General features: G+C 33.8%; 1 protein-coding gene across 1 annotated transcript; it reads right to left on the reverse strand.

The window, feature by feature from the left end:
- Positions 1–13,675: 13,675 nt before the first annotated feature.
- Positions 13,676–15,415, reverse strand: LOC145157747 (zinc finger BED domain-containing protein RICESLEEPER 2-like). Its single transcript, XM_079076742.1, has 2 exons — positions 13,801–15,415; positions 13,676–13,717 (listed from the first exon to the last, which is right to left on the reverse strand). Exons 1-2 carry the CDS (start codon positions 15,391–15,393, stop codon positions 13,676–13,678), a joined length of 1,635 nt encoding a protein of 544 aa, XP_078932868.1. The 5' UTR covers positions 15,394–15,415.
- Positions 15,416–17,608: the final 2,193 nt, after the last annotated feature.

Here is a 17,608-nt window from a genome sequence, read left to right on the forward strand (position 1 = left end):
AATATCACCCATGTGCCAGTTGAGTTCGGAATCGACTCGACTCTTGGAGTCATTCCAGTAACCAAACCCCCAATACCACTTAGCACCAACACAAAAACAGGTAATGTTCGGTCAATAGAACGATCTAATAAGTAAGGAAAAATTATCAGACCGAAACTCTAACCTCAGAGAGCACCCATCCGACTCATAAGGAGGAAAGGCGGATTGTCAATAGGACCACTGGCGTCTAAGAGTCAAACAAACCCATCATCAAGGATCGATATCCCCTATTCCGAATCGACGGCCTATTCATCCAACTTTAAGAAACAAGCAAAGGTCGACATCCCACTAGCTCAGAATTCCATAGGAAGAAACTCCCAAGACAGCCTAGGATTCATAAGGCCAGCTGCACCAGACGCAACCTTAACCTTGGTAACAATAGTGCCATCCTTAAGGTCTAGGAACACTACCGCTAGGACATCAGGAACACAATCTTCATTAGTCCATTCGAGATCCTCGCCATGATAGGTCCAGAAGCCCAAAAACTTCGGTTACCACAAGGACTCGACATCGTACATCCCACATTCCACGTATCTAACCCTAATAAGTGTCTGACCGCCGAAGTTCTTGTAGTCCCACTCAAAGAAATCAAGGTAAACAAGAACCTACACCCCGAAGAGGAACATGTGGGGATCATGGTCAGGGAAACCAAAAGAGCAAGGTCAAATACCAATAGCGAAGATCCATTGGAACACCAAGCAAGGACCTAAATTCTCCTAGGAACAAAGAAACTAGACAAAACAGAGATACCCGCAACCTTTCTCCTAGTTGCAAGAGCCGTCCAAGATGCTAATTTCGGGACGAAATTCCCTCTAACGGGGGGATGATGTGACAACCCGAAATATTTGGATCAAGCAAGGTCTAAATTGTAACCTTATTACAGGAAAACCTTGAAAACCAAAAGGGCACAAGTGCATTTTTATGGGTATATACACTTTGGAAATCATATATAATATAACCTCTTGAAAGTAAACAAGTTTATGAAGACAAAACTAGACAAATAAAATGGAATAGGAATCATGGATTTATAATAATGTTTATTAGTATCTAGACTGAGTACCCCACCCACCCTAGAACACCCAAAACCGAAAACACACCCTATGATGAACCTAGGACCGAAATCTCAATGCATAGAAAGCACCTTGGCCTAAAACTACTTTAATGGGTCGTGGTTTGCCGTAAACACCCCTAGTGGACCATAGTTGGCCGTAAACCCCATTCTAGAGCCATTAGGAACGAAATCCCCAAGGGATGGGGTGATCCGGTCACACTAAAGTGTTTCCAAGGAGGTTTACGGTCTAGAGGAGGAAACAAACAAAAATGGTTGACTTTAGGATGTGATTTCACCCATTTCCAATGTGATCAGAGTAAAACACAAAGTATCCCCCAAATATCCATACATTACCCTTCAATTATCCAAGCAAACTTCACATCAATACCATTCATTCTATTTGAACGAGATTAACCCCATTAAGCCCCACCATTTCTTCATTCTACTCCATGCTAAGTTCCTCATTCTCTCCAGAAAACTATTCCCAAGTGTCAAAGGAATTAAGCCCCAAGTTCATCCCTAGATTTCTTTGGTAAGTGTTTTCATAATACCCTAGTGTTTATATACGATTATATGTTAGTTCCACCATTTTTACACACAAATTTGTGTGTTGATATTGTTAGGATAATAATCATTCTTAAAGTTCATCTACTCCAACCAAGTGCCAAGCTCGAACTCTTATTCTTCTTATTTCAAATCATCCACTAAACCAAACCAAGGTGAGTTCATACCCCTATATTTTCAAGCTTTTTCCATGTTTTATGGGGGGGGGATACAAGTAAAACTTTGTTTATCCCACAAATAATTACATGTTTTCACCTTTATGTTAAAGATAAAATATTATTTGCGCAAGTTGTGGTTTATACTAGTTCTCGTATAAATATTTGTGATATATATTATTAAAACAAACATAATCTATGTTATAAAATCATAAGAAATTTTATGGTTGTAAAACTACATGGTTTTTGGAAACTTTTACTAAAAGATAGTTTTACTAGCAAAAATGGTTACATTATAGTCATTTACTAATTTAGTGGGTTTTAACCCCGAAATATTATGTTTTGATTTCATAAGTTTATACTAGAATACACATTTATATTTATATAAAAGATTATATAAATAGTTTCCACAAACAAGATAAACTATAATCGGTATAGTTGGGAAGTCACAAACCACACCTTTCAAAGATACATATAATTATTTAAAGGTATAATTATCTTATTTTACAAGTAAAAGGAGTCATAGTTCACGTAAATCTGTTAATGCTCTTGTGAGACTTTCCTTCACCGTACCTACGTAGCGTACACCTTAAGTCCAGCATTATAACCAGAGTCTCCTGGAGGGAGAGCGAGACCGTTGTGTATAGATCTATACGAGATTGACAACCCACACCTCAACTGTTCGCTACAGTTAGACCGACAAGTCTAGGGTGACAATTGTCTTACCGACTCCGACGCCCGAAGAACGTTGTTTCAGGCATATCAGTCATATTAGCATGTTATAAGAACTCACATAGAGATTAGCGAAACTATTTGGTTTACGGGAAGCTTATACTTCATTAGTTTTATTAAAAGAAATGAAACTATATACTATTTTCTGTACAATATTCACTTCCATCGTGGTCTTAGGGTTTAAGACTACAATTCACCTTTAAGAAAATACTGGATTTTCTGGAAATATACATTATTACTTTACAAGGAAAAGATACAAAGGAATTACTTACAACTTCAGTTCATATTAAAGAAAATAACGGAATTTTTGAAAATATACGAAACCATCTTTCGCGAAACAGTTACAAACTCTTTTCATGAAAAATGCTTATGAACTCACTGACTTAATTGTTGACACTTTTCAAAATCACTTGTATTCTCAGGAAACCAGTAGACGAGTACTCATCCCTTCTTGAGGGTCGGCGTCGTCGTCTCGTATTTTCCTACTTTTCAGTTAATTGTATTCAACTTTTGAACAACAGAGTTTTGTAAACATTGTATTACTTGAAATCTCAATGTATGAATGTTTGTGTTGCTATGTTTCATTATTATTCAACTATTATGGTATTGTACATGAAGTCACTCCATCCACCCCCAGACGTTTCCGTCGTTCTGGTTTGGGGATGTGACAACCCCCAACTACACAATTTATGTCAAATGTTATGAGTGTTTGAATAAGAGGGCTACATTCGTCTGGGTAAGTGAGAGAATTTTTTTCTGGTAGCCAATGACGTGATGAAGGAAGGAATTTTGCGAACAAGCAATTGCACACTCTTAAGGGGAAAAAGCCACAACTGGATGATAACAATCGAAAAGGTAGCAGTCGTTTGGCAGAAAAGATGAGAAGTAAGTAGGCAATTTGAAAGCTAACAAGAAGACATTCTTCTCAAACCCCTTCTCTTCCTCAACAGGGCATTTGTGCAGAACCCCTTCTTTCTATGTCTCGCCATTCTTCATGTGTAGCTCCTTCTTGTGGTGATCGATCCCCAAAGCATTAAAAAAATGAATTGACTTCTCCCAGATTCCTATCGTTCAAGGAATATCTTGTGTGCCAACCAAACCTGGAAGGTAGTGCCAGATCCCTAAGGATGTCAGACTCTCATTCGAACCCGATTTAGTCAGCTTTCTTAGCTCAATCCTTTATAGTGTTCATACCAGAGCATGGAAATGAATGCCAATTCTAATATGCCTGAGCAGATAGATTTCTTATCATATTTATACCATATGTTATGACTTATAGGTATAACTGTCTACATAAGAATGAAAACTTTCTTGCTTTCTTCTTAAGGTTCTTCATGTAGAAGTCAAGTTATTTTCCCTTCGATGTGTACTTAACACATCACAAAGCCACATTAAAGTCGGTTCACAAAAGGGTAAAATAGTCAACTATCACTAAAAAATTTATACAACCCCCACCCCATGCTACATATAAGATTATTAAATGATTACATAGATGAAGTAAAAAATGTGGCTTATAGTTATTTCATAGGTATCATTTCAATTCTTTCTGATTTAAGTAAAAAATATGTTTTAAATTATTAGAATATGTTTATTACCTTCCTACAAGTTGACAGTGGATCACGTGAGTAGAACCTAGGAGGAATATAATCAGGAGTCCCAACAAGCGAATAAGCTTGCAATAACCTAACAATTTAAAATTTTATATTTATTAATAAGTGGTATGGTATTAAAAAAAAGTTTATATGGCAAAACATTTAAAAATGCTTACAAGAGTCGTCTTGTTTCTTGTCAATGTTGAAATTGTTCATGTTGTTTGTGTCTAGGAATAGTTGAGAATCTTTTAGTGTCTATTGCAGACGAGCTTTTTTAAACGTGATCATTGGTTCCTGTTCGCAAATAGTTTAATTAGTTAGGACTTCTTACAGGGAAATAAAAATGACAAATGGTTCATGCTTCATGTTAAACTCTTTACCTCTTCAGATGGTATATTGGGTAGCACCCTATTAAGGGCCTCATGCTTTGCAATTTCACTTAATCAGACCTGCACATAATGTTATCGAGAGCATAAATACACATACTTCAATGATTACTTCATTAACCAACTGCTATGCAACCTCAGTTTGCTCTTTTTGTCAATGTATCACCAGGGGCGAGTGTAGTGGAGTAAAAAAACAATTATCAAGTTACTAGACTTATTTTGTAGGCACTCAAAACATACCATAGATAATTTTGTATCAAATTTATAGCATAAAACTAACTTTTACCCTTTTATTATTTGCGGTGAACATATTTGTGTCAAGCAATAAGAATCTACTTTCATATTATAAGATATTCCAAAATGTGCTATAGGTTAGCTTATAAGCAACTGCTATTTTCATTCTCATTGCGTTTGCACCTTCCATTGTTTTTTATAATAAATTAAGGACTCCACTCATAGGTTGTGTTACAGCGCCTATTATACCCTTAACTACCTCGAAACAAAACCTTCAACTCTAGATGCTTTCGCACCTTCTAGAGGCTTTGTTAGAATTTCATTAACTCCACAAAACAATCCTTTTGCTAGTGCCCCTCCACCTTCTCTAATCACATCGCCAAAATCTTCAACCCCTTTGTTTTCTTGCATGTTTAATTTAAATAAAGAATAATTAACTACTTACTACTTTTATCATTTATGACAACTGGAAATAACAAAACTAACATGTATCTAGCGACTTTGAATGAATTTTTTGTCCATTAATAAGGCGACAACTATCACACCCTCGGGCGGTGGCGGAAACACCGGGTTGTGAGACGTTAGAATGTTAGATTTCAGGCCACAGACATACATTGAATAATACACTGATATATTAAACAACATCACTTTTTATTCATTAAATAAAATATATTACAAAGTTGTTCGAGGTACAGATAGGTCACAAAAGCAAAGTACAATAATAAAGCACCTAGACTTCAAGTTGTATCACCAGGGTTACTTCCCACTTCATCCGGGCTCATTCTCCTGAGAATACATGTAGTTTTTGAAAGGTCAACATAATGTTGGTAAGTTCACATGTTTTATTGTTGTAAAACATATTGTAGATAGTTATTTTAATTTTAACTTAGTTATTCTAAGCTTTCTTCTTCGAGTTGAGAGTATTATCACTACTTGCTTGGATTATTACCTAGTAGTAGTCTAAGATAGTTTTAATTTAACAATGTTACGATGAGTTCCTATAATCGAGCTATGACTGTTGAGTGTTCCACGAAAATGACGACGCTTCATCGGACGTCGCAAATGTGTTTAGAAAGTTACGCCTGCTTCGACTTGCTATTAGGTTGTAGATAGTAACCACAGGTGGGAGTGTCAATCTCATATAGATCTATACATATCTTTCCCTCTCACTTAAGAATTAACGATTATAGGTCAGTGCTAGTTGAAAGTCTTTCAGCATGTTGATGAATCGTGTCTCATCTAACTCTTGTTGTGGGGGCCTCCCCTGGTCGGTCGTGTTGTTATTCTTTGTTGTATTTATACGGGATACTTATTATATACATTATTCATCTTATATATATATATATATATATATATATATATATATATATATATAATTAAGTTAATGTGTTTTGCGTAGCAGAGTATTTGGGCAGAGTAACCTCTAGGTACTAAGCTTATCCAAATGGTGACTATAATAACGACAAGAGTATTGGCGTTTCCTGGCAACTGGCCAGCATGACAACTAGACATGATATTTTCTACCAGTGTGAATCAGTATAACAACTAGGCATAATATTAACTTTGAGCAGAGTATCTACCGGACATAATATCATCCTAATGTTATGAGCATAATTATTTAACTAATCTTATACAATTAGTAATAATTATGTAATATTTTGTATTTTAACATGTATTCCCCCCCCCCCCCCCGCGGAAAAAGTTTAGAAAACGGGGCCGTAAACTCACTTGCAAATTATAATACGTTGTTATAGGGTGGAAACTGGAAGTCCGAACTTCGAGAGGCGCTCGGGGGCAGTGACACGCGGATCGAGAGAGTGAGAGTGAGAGAGAGAGAGAGAGAGAGTTTGTGAGGGAAAGGGACAACGAAACCTGCTATTTATAGCAAGTTTTGGCATGCACGTCGCGTAATGTGCGCCGCGCAACTACACATGAGCCATAGGGAGTTTCCATGTGTCGTCCTCTCCTCGTGCAACATCACCCCGAATCTAGACGGATCGAGAGTCAGATTGTGTGCGGCTCACTGCGCGTGGGCGCACGTGACGGTAAAAATAAAACTTTAAAATTCCTTAACTCTCCTATACGAACTCCATTTTCAACGACTCTTATATATCTGTGTAAGTCTTGTTGTATGCTACAACTTTCCTTTTGGTCGTTTCGGCTAATTCTAACTTTCGTTTTTCGACTAGTTTTTATTTCACGTTATGATTTTATAAAAATCATAACTCTCTTATACGGCATCCATTTTAGGCGTTCTTCGTCTCATAATTTCTACTTTGAGTATTACTATGATTGTTCTTTTGGTGACTTTTTCCAAAAGTCAACCATTTTCCTTGTAGTTTTCTTCGTTGTAATTTCTTACGTACACTAGATATTTATTTACTAAAAAAGTCGTATCTCACCTATACCGAGTCAGATATTTGCGGAATTTATATTTTATATTTCTAAGATCGCGGTAGCTTATATAATCTAAAAATGTTAACTTACTCTCAAAGTGACGGAACTTTCTGTGCACTTATTTTTGAGCCTAAAGGTTGACGGAATTAAGGACGAAAAATTCAATATATTGAAATATATTAGGTGGTTACAAGATTGTCCTTATTACATTTTCATGTTTTATCTTTAAATACTAATGGTGGTCGATGACGTATTTTCCAGGTTGTCACATTCTCCCCCCGTTAAAGGATATTTCGTCCCGAAATTTTGTTTGTAGTCGGGGTGTTTTCAAACAAGTGGGGATACTTGCTTTTCATTTGATCTTCGCGTTCCCATGTGTACTTCGGTCCTCGCTTAGAGCTTCATCGTACCTTGACTATAGGAATGGGACTCTGTTTAAATCTCTTGGCTTTGCGATCCATGATCTCGATTGGCTCTGACGAAGTTTATTTTCGTGTCAATCTGGATTTTTTCGAGATGTATAACTAGCGTGTCCTTAGAGAGACTTTTCTTAAGGTCATGGCAAACATTGTGCATCTTGGGGCAATGCAAGTCGGTTGTAACATTCCAAAAATTTCAATAATTTTAAACTTTTCAAAACGATCCTTTTACTAATAAAATGTTTACAAAAATAGTGTTCTCAAAACATTATTTGAAATCAGTTCCTCCAAAGATCAATGACATAAAATCAGGATGTGTACGGTCACGCCTTCGCCTTGCCACGAATCTCTGAAACACCTGAAACCATAAACCAAAAACTGTAAGCACAAAGCTTAGCGAGTTTCCCCCAAAGTACCAACACACAACATATGACATATACAACAAACAACATACTATGGGTCCAATCAACCATCGGGTTGGAATGCCAACATATTGTGGGTCCAGTCAATCATCGGGTTGGAATACCCCAGGTCCTCAACCATCAGGTTGCAATGCCAACATACTATGGGTCCAGTCAACCATCGGGTTGGAATACCCTAAGCCCTCAACCATCGGGTTGGAATGCCAACATACTATGGGTTCAATCATTCTCGGGATGGAATACCCTCGAACCCATTCAACCATCAGGCTGGTATGCCCCGACCTGTTGGCTTACACACAAAGCAGTGAAGCCTTAGCCACCGACCAAACATGTGCACATATAACATATAATCATATAGCAGTCCACAACCAGTCAAACATATCTACAAATCACTAAGCATAACATCATCCTAGCTACCAGGATACCAATCTAACATATCATAACAACATATCAACATCCTATTTACCAGGATACCGATCTAACAGATCATAACAGCATAACAACATCCTATCTAGCAGGATACCGATCTAACAGATCATAACAGTACAGTAGCATGCATAATAGGATATCAACCCAATGGGCCAGTATTGGTGCCTTTGACTTGCAAGTAAAGTGAGTACAACTCACCTCAATCCGTTGATACTCAAATGACTGCTCGCACCGCCGAACCTGATAACCTTGCGCCAATTAACAATAAATACAAATATTAATCAATAAATAACTTGACAACCCAAAATTCGAGGCCTACTCCATAAACTAATTTCCTAAAGGGTAAAAGACCATTTTACCCTTTCCTTACTTGTTCCATAACCAAAGCCCAGCCCAACAAGCATAGAAGGCCCAAAACCCAAAATGGCAATCTAAAGCCCAAGACACAAGCAACAAAAGCCTAATATGACCCAACTTCCTAATTGGGCCTAAAATTCTCAAAGGGCCAATACCAAGAAAGTCCTCAGCCTAACCATGGCCCAAAAACAGAATCCCATTGGCCCAACAAGGCCCAAACTCAAAAGGCCCAATAATGATGAACTGAAGAGTACGCCCAACGTACTCAAGATGTACGCCCCGCGTACACGACCTTGAAGCACGGAGTACAAGTCCTTAAAGCACAAAATCAGCATTACGCTGAGCGTACACTTACGTACGCCCAACGTACTCCTCAGACCCCCTTTTCACTCTAATAAGCCCTTAATTGGTTAAGACAAAGTGCCAAACTCTCATATCTGATTCCATAAGACTACTTATCACGTAAAGTTGGCAACTTTACGTGCTTACATGGCAAAAAGGGACTCAAAAGCTCAATAAGAACTTAACAAGGTTCTTAATGCTTGCATGGACCAAAATACACTATAAAGCTTGCATTTTTATGAACCTATGGACTGAATGGAGCTAAGATCTAGCACCTATTTCATCTGGAGTAGATCAAAAAGCCATCTTTAACATAAAGACCGAAAAATGCACAAGATATTCCTTGAACTAGATCTAACATATAAGATCATCAAGGTAGAAACTTTTTACTATCGAGATGTAGATCAAGATGCAACAAGCCTGGATCCAAAAGCCTCAAGTAATCCCACACTTCTCCAAGAAGCTCCTTATTCTTCTATGAACACCAAAAGCATGAAATAACACCCAAAAACACAAAAAACACTCAAATGGGGGCTAGGGTTCTAAGGGTTAGAGGTTAGTGGTTAGAAATTATGCTAGTCCAAAACTTTTTCTTTTATTTTTTTTAATTAGAAAATAGTGAGGTTATTAAAAAGAAAAGAAAAAAACAAATTAAAAAGGCAAATATGTCATTTTAAAAAGTTCCAAAATCTTTTGGACCAAAACCGTAATAATATTTTTATTTTTGACCAATTATGATAGTCCAAAACTTTTGCACAAAAGTGATAATTTTTAAGTAAGAGTCTAAGAGTAAGACCATTTTTGCAATTTAGTCATATGAAATTACAGAAATGGTGCCTATGGTTTGATCGAATTCACAATTTTGGTCTCTAAGTTTAAATTTTGATAGGTTACATCTCTATGGTTTGTGAATATTGCATTGAAAGTCCTTGCTCCATATAAAAAGACCAAATTACAATTTCTTTATTTTTTCTTTTTCTTTTAACAATTATATATATATATATATATATATATATATATATATATATATATATATATATATATATATATATATATATATATATATATATATGATTGGATAGTTTTACATTGTTTTTTTTTCATAAATAGTTTATGAAAAAATATAATTATTTAGACAATAAAAAAAGAAACACTATCATATAAACAAATGATGTAAACGAAAAACACATAAAATCATAAAAACCTCTTAAAACTAAATAAAAGAACAAACACTAACATCTAAGTTAATGATGTAAACAAAAAACGCATAAAACCAATATTAAATAATTATATGGATGATTTATAGTTATCCGGTTTATTGTTTTAATTTGTTTTTTCAAACAAAACGTAAAAACATCATTATATAATGTAAATGAACAAAACTTAAAAAAAACAACATCAAGTAATATATTCAAATAAAACGTCAAAATTATCCAGGTTATTATTTTAATTTGTCTATTCGAACAAAACGTAAAAAAATTCATTATATAATGTAAAAAAACAAAATGTTAAAAAAAACAATATCAAATAATATATTAAAATAAAACGTCAAAAATATTAAAAATAAATAAATCACCAGAAGAAAGATAAATAAATAAATCTAAAAATAAATAATAATGCGATCTTATATAACTTAGATAATTGATTTAAAAAAATAAAAATAATTTTATAAATAATTTATATTAGTTCTATTAAAATAAAGATCGATATATATATATATATATATATATATATATATATATATATATATATATATATATATATATATATATATATATATATATATATATATATATGGAGTGGTTCAAATGATAACCTAAAAAGGTTAAAAACCCTAAGAACCAATTTTAATTTATTTTTTTCATTTAGGGCATTTTCGACAAACTAAAAATTAATATATTATATTAAACAAAACTTTTCCATTTTGTACTTTACAACTAGTTGTCACTTGTTGTCGAAACGTCGTCGGACCGCCGCCGGACCAACTTCAGACCCTCATCGGAGTAACACCAAATTTAATGACATTTTTCTGGATGTATTCACATCTTAATAGAACAAACTTTGTAGTTCTCATTTTTTTGTGATATTTTTTAGCACATTATTTTATTTTTGCATACAAAATTTTAATAAATAAATAGAATTATGCCTCGACAAATTCATTTTTTTTTTCTAAACTGTAAATTTCTTAAAGAAAAATATTGTGTATTCACAATTTTAAATATCATATTCACAGTTTAATAAACATATAAATTCACTAATACACAGTTTAATATTTCATGCATACCTTCATTCATTTTTTTAAGACAAAGTTTATATAAAATATACAACTTAATACATTTCATTTTTAGTTTAATACATAAACTTCACAACATAAATAATGCAATCCATTATACACTAATTCCCATATATAAAAAAGTTAAATCCAAACTCTACCACCACTAACTACCACACGCCAGGACCTACCACATGTGTCACCGTCGTCCATCGCAATCATTCTTCCTTCCAACTCAGGTCTGTATATTTAAAATCAAAATCATTAACCGAGAGCTTAAATACTCTATTTACAATTTAATAAACCAATTAATTAATTTATTCAGAGTTTAATGCAAAATAATTATAAAAACTAATACATTCTTATATATTTATATAACAAAAAAAATATATTCACAAGAAAATTAATACAAACATTCATATATAAATCATTCATATTTTAACATAAAATTCATTAAAATTTATAACTTAACACAGTCAATTCATAGTTTTAGCAGAAACTTCACAACTTAATGCAGTCAGTTCACAGTTTAAAACACAAAAATCAAAATTTAATTCATAGAATTCACGGCTTAATATAGACAATCAATAATTTAAACAGATAATTCACAGCTTAATGTAGTTAATTCACAGTTTAAAACACAAAAATAATAACTAAATCCAAAAAGTTCACATCTTAATACAATAAATTCATAGTTTAATACACAAAAATTATAATTTCGCAGCCATATTATCAACTTAAAACTCTTAATACAGTTAACTTACAATTTAATACACAAATTTCATAACTTAATACAACAAATTCACAGTTTAATACACAAAATTCACAACTTAATATAGTAAATTCACAGTTTAAATAGAAAATTCACAACTTAATGAAATTAATTTATAGTTTAAAACATAAAATCATGGTTTAACACACAGAATTCACAAGATAATAGATTCATAGTTTAGTACACAAAAAACAACATTCACAAACATATTTTCAACTTAATACTTATAATAATACCTTTGAGGCTAGTGCTTCTTTCAAAGTTTAACTTACACAATATTCATAGTTTAAATTTTACATACTTTATTCAAAATTAGAGAAATCATATTTATGTATAATCAGGAGAAAACACATATTAATTAAACCTAGATAAAAGACAAGTACAAATATTATAATCACCTAAATAAACAAAAATTAAAACAACCAATAATTATTTAAAAATTTATCATATATCTAGATAGTCACAGTAAGCATAAAAGCTATGATAATGACCATACACTGCACATCAGATATTTAGAGAAACAAAACACTCATATTATTTTATAATTTATTCCTTCATTTACAAGGGGGTGTGATGTCATACGAGAGAGAGAGAGAGTACTACATGTGTGAGAGATAGGGGTGTAAACGAGCCGAGTCGAGCCGAACACTATAAAGCTCGAAGCTCGACTCGACAAAAATACTCGAGCTCGAAGCTCGGCTCGAACTCGACTCGAGCTTTGATTTTAAACTCGAGCTCGGGCTCTTGAAATACTCGACAGTCTCGAGCTCGGCTCGGCTCGGCTCGACTAATATATGTATATATTTTTTAAAATCACTAAATTAAGTAATAACTATTAAAACATTCCATATTCTAATGTCCAAACTACCAAAAAAATCACAATTAAACGTCTAATATCAATAAAACATCACCCATAGTCCATATATGTCATAAGTTTTACATATTTTCAAAATACCAAAAATAAACAATCTTTAATGCAAAATAGCATCAACCATTCAAGCATCTATGTCGTTTTTGCATACTTTCAAAATACAAAAAATAAACATTTTTCAATGCAAAACAACTTTTAAGACTTCAAAACTATACCAACTCAGCACCAAAACAGCTTCTTCAGCTTCTACCTGATGAAATAACAACAAACAACAATTATTTAACAGCTATGTAACCTAAAAACAACACAAAAATCAGTAAAAAACAACAAAATAAATGCAAAATATACAACAAAAAAACTGCCAAAAACCAGAAAAAACAGAAAAAAAAACCACAAAAAGCTGCAAAAAAAGGAAAAAAACAGCAAAAAAAATATTTAACAGCAAACAACAATTATTTAACAACTATTAACCTAAAAACAGCATAAAAATCAGTAAAAACAACAAAAAAAAACTGCAAAAGAAACAATAAAAAACTACCAAAAACCATAAAAACAGTAAAAAAACTACAAAAAGCTGCAAAAGAGAAAAAAAAAACAGCAAAAAAAAAAATTGTTTTCAACATTTTAAATAAACTTACTTATCATAGAATGGGAAGAATGATCTCCATTTGTTGCTTCTCTTTCTGAAATGTATAAACACAAGAATAATAAATATAATTGAAATTATAAAAACACATTAAAGGTGATGAAAAACAAATAATCATGCCTTTTTCTTTCTTTTCAAACCATAGAGGCTTCGACACCAATCTCCACCACAAAGTAAGACTTCTACCGTTTCAGTAGCCAAGGATGCTCTATATGTGTCAATAACTCTACTACCCGCACTAAAAGTAGCTTCCGATGCAACAGTGGTGATAGGAATTGCAAGTATATCTCGAGCCATGCGTGACAATATACGATACTTTAATGAATTTGACCGCCACCATTGTAAAACATCAAATGGTATTGGATCCTCTTCACAAATGTAACAACTCTCTTCAAGATAATTATCTAAATCGGATTTTTGTGGTTGTATATTTTCAACTGTTCTTACAAATTGAGCGAACTCAGACCAACCAGAAGATGAAGCTTGAATAGTCACATTGTTTCCTCTTAAACCAACACTTTCGCCATTTCCTTCACCACTACTAGAGTAATACTCATCTGCATATTCTTTATACAATTCATATAAAGCTTTTTTCACTTTGTCTATATTTTCACAAGCTTCATTTTCAGGATACATCCTAGGAAAGCAAAACTCAATAACCCTCATTTTGCACCTAGGATCTAAAATAGCACCAATAGACATCATTAAGTTGCAATCTCCCCAATATTTATCAAATTTTAGTTTCATGCACTTAACCATGTCATGAACAAACTCATCTTCGTTAGAATCTTCAAACTTCTTATCCAACAAAACTTTCACTCTAAAAATTTCATTAAGAAATAAGTTTGAAGTCGGATACTCACTCCCAGAGATGATATTAGTCGCAGAGTCAAAAACTTCTAAGATTTCACATACCTTTTCCACCTTCAACCAATCATCATTGCTAGGACAACAAAGATAGCGTGGCTCTCTTTCTTTGTACATTGGAAACACCTCTTTAAATTTGATTGCAGCCGACAACATTTGATATGTTGAATTCCATCTTGTCTTGCATTCAAGAATAAGTTTTCTATGTGGCAATTGCAACTGTTGCACAATCTCAGAAAACAAATTAAGTCTCCCTTCATTTTGATTGATAAACGTGACAGTTTCGTGAATATCCTCAATAATATAGCTAATTCTAGAAAGTCCATCTTGAACCATAAGATTCAAGATGTGTGCACAACAACGTACATGAAACAACTTTCCTCCACAAGGCAACTTTTTAACCCTTGAAAAAGTTTCACTTAGGATCCTAACAGCCGAATCGTTATTTGAGGCATTGTCAACGGAAATAGTGAACACCTTATTCTCTATACCCCAATCCTTAAAACACTTGTAAAGATTGTCAGCAATCTCAAGCCCGCGATGAGGAGGAGGTAAGTGAATAAAGCTAAGAACACGTTTTTGTAATTGCCAATTAGAATCAACAAAATGGCCTGTAAGAACCATATACTCGATTTTCTGATTGGTAGACTTCCACATATCCGTGGTCACACTAATCTTTGAAATAGACTTTAATAAATTCTTCAGCTTGTTCTTTTCTATCTCAAAAACTTTTTCGCAGTCTTTTTTAATGGAAACACGTGAGACATTTTCCCATTCAAGCATTCCACGCTTTTGCATCATGTTAAATCCTTCTTCTTCAACAATTGTGAAAGGATGCTCGTGCATAAGTATCCAATGCGCAACAGACTCTCTCATTTCTGTTATCACATCTGCAATATATCTTATTCAGGTATGTAATTCGAATTCCCATACTCAATTTTTCCCTTTTGAATTCTTAAATCACATAATAAGATCAAACAATTATCATGTTTTATAGATTACAGATTAAAAATCAAATGATTACTGTAAGAGACTATCACTTACATACACATGGACTATTACTGTAAGACACAAAAGGAACTAAAAGCTGGAAATCGAATATTACTGTAAGAAAAAGAAATCGAATATTGCTGTAAGAAAAAGAAAGAAATATGGACTTACATTCAATCATATGTATGTATGTGTCGTTCTCCGTTCTTACTCAGTAGTCAGCAACAATCGATGAACTAAAGGCCGGCGATTATGAATGGTGGACCAGCGGCGACGAGCACAGATAGTGCACCGGCAGGCGGCAACCGGTATGTGGAGCAGTGCAGGAGGTGCCGGCGATCTGCGAACGACGATCTGCGTTTTTCGAATTGTGAAGGATTGAAGGTCTGAACGAACGATAGGGGTCAGGGCCTCAGGGGATAAGGCGAATAGCGAATTAGCGATAGCCGATACCGATAGCTAAGGGAATGAAGGTTTAAGGGTTTTTTTGGGTTTGGGAATTAGGACTTTAGATGGATCATGGATCGACGGATAGGGATATCACTTATCAGGCATTTTTTTTTTAGTTTTTTTTTATTATGTTATTAATGATTAAGAATTAATAAATTAAAAAAAAATGGCATATATGTAAATTACATTAAGCTCGACTAAGCTCGCGAGCCGTACAAGATGAGTATTTTAGTACTCGAGCTCGGCTCGATAAGGTACCCGAATAGCTCGAGCTCGAGCTCGGCTCGATTAAGGTCGAGTCGATTTCGAGTATTTTTCGAGTCGGTCTCGAGTTTCTCACGAGTTGGCTTGTCTCGCTTACACCCCTAGTGAGAGAGATTATGAGAGTTACCGAAAGTTCCAGATCTGAAGGTGTAGAAGTTCAGATCTAGCTTAGAGTCGCCGAAAGTTCCAGATCTGAGATTGAAATCTAGCCTAGATGTGTTGGAGGTTGGAATTCGTAGGTCGGAGCTCATTGGTGGTAAGTTTGGCTGACGGTAGGAGCCAACAGAGTGGTTGTAGTGACGGTGGTTAGGCAACTGCTGTGGAAAGAGGCGGTGACTAGTTGGATGGTGGTGGTACTTGGAGGAGATATTGGTAGTGTTTTGGTATAAGTTTTTGGAAGTTTGTAAAAAAGTTTGAGGGGAATAAATCATCAGATCTTATTTTTATAAATGATGTTATTGTTTTGATGTTAATGTTTCAAAATGACCATAATATCCCTATTGTTTTTAGCATTTATCAGAAAAAAATATTAAAAGAAAACAAAAATACATCAAAAATAAATAGTTGTTAAAGTTCTTAACTTTTAAGGGTTCTCATTTGATCTTTTACACACACACACACACACACATATATATATATATATATATATATATATATATATATATATATATATATATATATATATATATATAGATATAGAGAGAGAGAGAGAGAGATATGTTCAAATGTTTCTAACAACTATTGTGTTCCTCAATGCACCAATCAAAAATTAGTAAATATTAAACAATTATTAAATTGTTAAAGGGTATAATAGTAATCTTTACCATATTTAATTTTAGTAATTATTAATATCCCTTTATTTTAGGAATCGGTTTCTTACTTACCCTATTAAAACCCACCTTCATCAAACGTCTATAAACACTTCCACCGACCAAAGAAGCCACTTGAACCACTTGATGCCATCGCCATCTACACCATCCTCGGAGAAATCTCCACTTGGAAAGGGATTTGTTTTCATTCTGCATGTGATAGATATATGGATCGACACTCATCAACGAAGGTAAGCTCTAATTTCAATTTTATTTTATTGTGAAGGCTACATACGTTTGTTGTCGACAATTGAAATTAAATTACTTTTTTGATGCTATGCTATGTTTGGATTATTATAATATCTCCACTCAACCACCCAATGTTTTCATTAAGTTGCAAACTGATTTTATGTTTACTCTATCTAAATCGCTATTTATTTCTTTTTTATTTGTTTGTTGTTTTTGTTTATTTATCTTAATTTCATAATCCGTGTGTATAAATAATCAAGTGGGTTTGGTATTAAAAGCTTATTGCTAAACAACAAATT

The sequence above is a fragment of the Lactuca virosa genome, chromosome 2 (genome assembly GCF_052849685.1).
Source record: "Lactuca virosa cultivar CGN04683 chromosome 2, Lactuca_virosa_CGN04683_v6, whole genome shotgun sequence".
Classification (NCBI taxonomy): domain Eukaryota; kingdom Viridiplantae; phylum Streptophyta; class Magnoliopsida; order Asterales; family Asteraceae; genus Lactuca; species Lactuca virosa.